The 5,000-nt window shown below is 42.1% G+C and overlaps 1 protein-coding gene and 1 long non-coding RNA gene across 4 annotated transcripts in view; one reads left to right on the top strand and one right to left on the bottom strand.

Annotated features, from left to right (window-relative positions):
* Positions 1-5,000, top strand: part of LOC123503095 — a 31,660-nt gene that overhangs the window by 12,205 nt on the left and 14,455 nt on the right. For all 3 annotated transcript variants that reach the window (XR_006674327.1, XR_006674328.1, XR_006674326.1), the window contains exon 2: positions 4,328-4,500. This is a non-coding gene — a long non-coding RNA (uncharacterized LOC123503095). The remainder of the gene's footprint in view (positions 1-4,327; positions 4,501-5,000) is intronic.
* Positions 1-5,000, bottom strand: part of LOC123503091 (discoidin domain-containing receptor tyrosine kinase B-like) — a 23,757-nt gene that overhangs the window by 14,011 nt on the left and 4,746 nt on the right. The window contains exons 4-5 of the mRNA XM_045252517.1: positions 4,339-4,570; positions 2-149 (exon numbers count right to left, since the gene is read on the bottom strand). Of these exons, the coding sequence (XP_045108452.1) occupies positions 2-149; positions 4,339-4,570 (380 nt within the window). The remainder of the gene's footprint in view (position 1; positions 150-4,338; positions 4,571-5,000) is intronic.

The raw sequence follows: 5,000 nt of genomic DNA, 5'->3' as shown, positions 1-5,000 counted from the left end.
CCTGTGTAGTGGCATCCGTAAAGCTCGACTCGCATACAGACAGTGCGCGGGTGGTCACTGTGGGGCACAAACCTCACGCGGGAGGCGACGACGGGGGGGTGGAGGGGCGAGGGGTGGGCCAGGTACGTGTTGCTGTTCCCCTCTAGAAGCTGAGGGGAAAGAGGGAGAGAGAGGGGAGAGGGGTTAGAGGGGGTGGTGATATTTAAGTGGAGGGAAAAGGTGGTGGGAAGAAAATACGAGAGAGAGAGAGAGAGAGAGAGAGAGAGAGAGAGAGAGAGAGAGAGAGAGAGAGAGAGAGAAGGGAGGAATATGTTTGGTGGAGGAGAGGAAGGAGGAGGGAAGGAGGGAGGGAGGAGGGAGGGAGGAGAGGAGAGGAGAGAGAGAGAGAGAGAGAGAGAGAGAGAGAGAGAGAGAGAGAGAGAGAGAGAGAGAGAGAGAGAGAGAGCTGAGAGAGCTGAGAGAGGAAAGAGGAGTTACTGTGAGTGTGTGTGTGTGTGTGTGTGTGTGTGTGTGTGTGTGTGTGTGTGTGTGTGTGTGTGTGTGTGTGTGTGTGTGTGTGTGGAGAAAACTTTGCAGAGTTAGAGGGGAAAGAGACAGAGAGAGAAAGAGGGGTGAGGGGTGAGGGAGAGAGAAATTAAGGTGTCAAAGATACCTGCGTAAGAGTGAGAGGAGAAAGAGAGAGAGGAGTTTGTGTGTGAGTGAGAGAGGGAAGACATTAGCTGAGAGAGAGAGAGAGAGAGAGAGAGAGAGAGAGAGAGAGAGAGTTAAGAGTTTACAGGTTTACGTGAGGGGAAGAAAGGAGAGGAAAGAATGAGTGGACAGAGAGAGAGAGAGAGAGAGAGAGAGAGAGAGAGAGAGAGAGAGAGAGAGAGAGAGAGAGAGTTAAGAGTTTACAGGTTTACGTGAGGGAAGAAAGGAGAGGGAAAGAATGAGAAAATGGACAGAGAGAGAGAGAGAGAGAGAGAGAGAGAGAGAGAGAGAGAGAGAGAGAGAGAGAGAGAGAAAGGAAAGGAGATTAATGAGAAAGAAAGGAAAGATTAAAGTATATTAGATAAAAGAAAGGGAGTTAGAGAGAGAGAGAGAGAGAGAGAGAGAGAGAGAGAGAGAGAGAGAGAGAGAGAGAGAGAGAGAGAGAGAGAGAGAGAAATGGGGTGGCGAGAAGATAGAGGGAGAGATTGGATTCGAGGAGGAGGAGGAGGAGGAGGAGGAGGAGGAGGAGGAGGAGGAGGAGGAGGAGGAGGCTGATTTGAGAGGACGACAAGGAGGTTGATGATGAAGGAAGAAGGGAGGAAGAAAATGAGGATGATGATGTGAGATAAATGAGGAAGAGGAGGAGGAGGAGGAGGAGGAGGAGGAGGAGGAGGAGGAGAAGGAGGAAGAGGAGGAGGAGGAGGAGGAGGGCAAGAATAGAGTGGGAGGTGAGATGAGAAGAGAAAAGAATGGAAAGTTGGTGATTAAGAGAGAGAGAGAGAGAGAGAGAGAGAGAGAGAGAGAGAGAGAGAGAGAGAGAGAGAGAGAGAGAGGAGGTTAGTTCGGAGAAATGAAAGAGAAAAGGCGACAAAAAAAGACGGGTTGGAAAAAGAGAGAGAGAGAGAGAGAGAGAGAGAGAGAGAGAGAGAGAGAGAGAGAGAGAGAGAGATAGTGGGAGGAGGGGTAAGGAAGATGATAAAGGAAGGAAGGAGGGAGGAGGGCTAATTATAACCCTACCTCACTTTTAAACACTAAAGACAAGAGGACTCCAGTGAAATCATTAGCCCCAACACACACACTATATTGGAGAGCTTTTCCTACACACTCCTGCGCCTCCACTACCTTCAAAGGGATGTAGCTGAAGCTGTAGGGGTTCGTTCCTAAGGGTGTATTTTTGCGGTTCTACTGAAAGATTAGCAAGATTTCTGCACTAATAACAGGCTAAGTACATTACATTTAAGTCTTTAGATTAAGTTTGACGGGTTTTTAAGGGTGCTTTTGCAGTTGTATTGACAGATTAGCATGGTTTGTATACTAATAACAGGTTATGTGTATTTAAAAGACAATAGTTTACGTTTTACAGGTTTTAAGAGTATTTTTGGTGTTCTAGTGACATTAGCAAGATTTCAATACTATTAATGGGGTATCTACGTCTTGAGGGTGTTTTTGGGTGTTTTAGTGACAGATTAGCATGGTTTCTATACTAATAACAGGCTATGTGTATTTAAAAGGCTTTAGATGAAGTTGTACGGGTTTTTAAGGAAGATAAGAGGTTTTGGTGACATATTAGCATAGTTTGTACATTAATAGCAAGCGAGATAGATAAAGTTGCACGGGTTTGTAAGAGTGTTTCTACGGTTCTAGTGACAGATTAATTAGTGTTCTACATTAATAACAGGTTGAACACTCTTGAAAACACGAACATCTACATTTAGAAGACTTTGATTTATTGCTACACTGATTTTTAAGGGTCTCTCTCTCTCTCTCTCTCTCTCTCTCTCTCTCTCTCTCTCTCTCTCTCTCTCTCTCTCTCTCTCTCTCTTTAAGGGCTCTAGTGACATCAATTTGAGTGTCTTAAAATGAGTAAGCTGTGTATTGTATCTGCAGAATTTTAGGCTTAAAAAGTATTTAGTTCCTACGATTTAGTGCTGAAGTAGACTAATTCAATATTATAAAAAGGAAATTTTGGTTTTAATCCCTTCAGTACCATGACGCGTTTCCATATTCATTCTGGTTACTATTTGGTGATTTTATACAGCTTCAGAAACTTATGTGGAAATTAGAATAGTGAAGACTCTGGCCATTAATCTTCTGACCTCCATAGACATTTAGTACTGTACATAAAATCGTCTAATCGTACACAAATCTCAAGGTAAAAATATGTCCCAGTATTTTTTACCTTGAGATTTGTGTACGATTAGACGATTTTATTGACATTAAGAAGGGTCTATGGAGGTCAGAAGATTTAATAGCCAGAGTCTTTACTATTCTAATCCCCACGTAAGTTTCTGAAGCTGTATAAAATCATCAAATAGTAAGCAGAATGAATATGGAAACGCGTCATGGTACTGAAGGGGTTAAAATGTATCTAGTTTCCTACGAATTTAAAGTTGAAATAGATGAACTTCCTGACAATATCAATGAATCCACACACATCACATTTCCTCAGTTTAACAAATACCAAACAATTACCAATCCTCACAAACGTACGGTATATACATTTTCTTTCCTGACATATTTTTCCTCTCTGACAAATATCCATCTACATGATTTAGTTTCCTTCCTGATACATATTTTTCCACACTCTGTATATTTTCTTTCCCAACAAATATCAATCCTCACATATATTTTCCTTCCTGGTATGAATTTTTCCTCTCAGACAAATATTCATTCACATATAGTTTCCTTCCTGACATTTTTAACACTAAATATTTTTCCTAACAAATATCAGTCCTCACATATATTTTCCTTCCTGGTATACATTTTTCCTCTCAGACAAATATCCACTCACACATATATATATTTTTCCTTCCTGACGTACCGTATATGCCACATCATAAGGTGACTAGGTATATGTATATACTTTTATGCAAGAGGGAAACCAGCCAAGGTCAACAAAAGATGAAAAAAAAAAAAAAAGAAAAAGTCCACTGGAAATGCTAGTTCCTTAAAAGATTGGTAAAGAATTAGCCAGAAGACAGGGACAAATGTCTTGAAACCGCTTGATTTAGGAACGTCAAAATTGTCCCCACCCCCCCCCCCCCCCAAAAAAAAAAAAAGACTTCCTATAATCCGGTATATTTTCCCTTTCTGACAACTATCCATCCACATTACATATTTTCCTTCTTGACTTACAATTTTCCTCAGTCTGTAACTCATTAATTAACCCTTTGAGTACCATGACGCGTTTCCATATTCATTCTACAGACTATTTGGTGATTTTATACAGCTTCAGAAACTCATGTGTGATTTTTAAATAGTGAAGACTGGCCATTAATCTTCTGACCTCCATAGAGCTTTCCTAATGCCAATAAAATGGTCTAATCGTACACAAATTCACGGTAAAAATGTGTCCCAGTACTGAAGGAGTTAAAAACAATCACTGGGTTTTATTTTCCTCTTCGACAAAATATACAACCACATCACATAGTTTCCTCCCTGATATACATTTTTCCTCACTCGATTTAAAAGGAACCACTCTTTTTCTTTCAGAGATAACTCACCTGCTGACCTTTAGGAATCGATATAGGTGACCCAGTATGACAAACCACACAAATACACAACCACATCACATAATTTCCTCCCTGACATACATTTTTCCTCACTCTGTTTAAAAGGCATCACTCTTTTCTTCCAGGGATAACTCACCTGCTGACCTCTGGAGTCGATATAGGTGACCCAGTGTGATAAACCAGGTCGCCACAGTTGCAGCTTATACTGACGAGCAAACTCCCTGCCCTGGCCGTTCCCGAAGCGCCCCTGCACCTCTACCTTCGTCACTAGATGCGGCGCTCCTAGATTCACCTCCAGGTATTCTGTGCCCTCCCTGTACACCATCTCCCGGGGACACCACGCGCCACCCCCGACCTCCACGTGGGCTCTGGGTTGGAAAAAAAGGCCAAAATTCCAAAACTCCTCCGCGCCTCACAGCACCTTCACTATTTTCAAAGGACTTAGTTGAAGTGACACGAGGTTTTTAAGGATGTTTCTGTAATTCTAGTGACACTTTAACAAGTTTTCTGCAGTGCCAACAGGACATATACTCTTTAAAACTCGGATTTAGAACACTGGTCTTTGAAAATTATCACCGTGAGAGAGAGAGAGAAAGAGAGAGGGAAGCGTTTCTGAATATGGCGCTAAAGGGTTGTGGTGGTGGTGATAGTGGTGGTGATAGTGGTGGTGGTGGTTTGGGTGTGGAAGGTGTAAGGGTGTCTTGGTATGTTTTGGTGATGTTGTGGTATGTTTTGGTGCTATTTAGTGTATTTTGGTGCATTTTGGGTGTATTATAGTGTTTTGAATGTGTTTGGATG

This window comes from Portunus trituberculatus, chromosome 13 (genome assembly GCF_017591435.1).
Source record: "Portunus trituberculatus isolate SZX2019 chromosome 13, ASM1759143v1, whole genome shotgun sequence".
NCBI lineage: Eukaryota > Metazoa > Arthropoda > Malacostraca > Decapoda > Portunidae > Portunus > Portunus trituberculatus.
The sequence above is the reverse complement of the archived record's forward strand: the minus strand, read 5'-3'. Positions and strand labels throughout refer to the sequence as shown.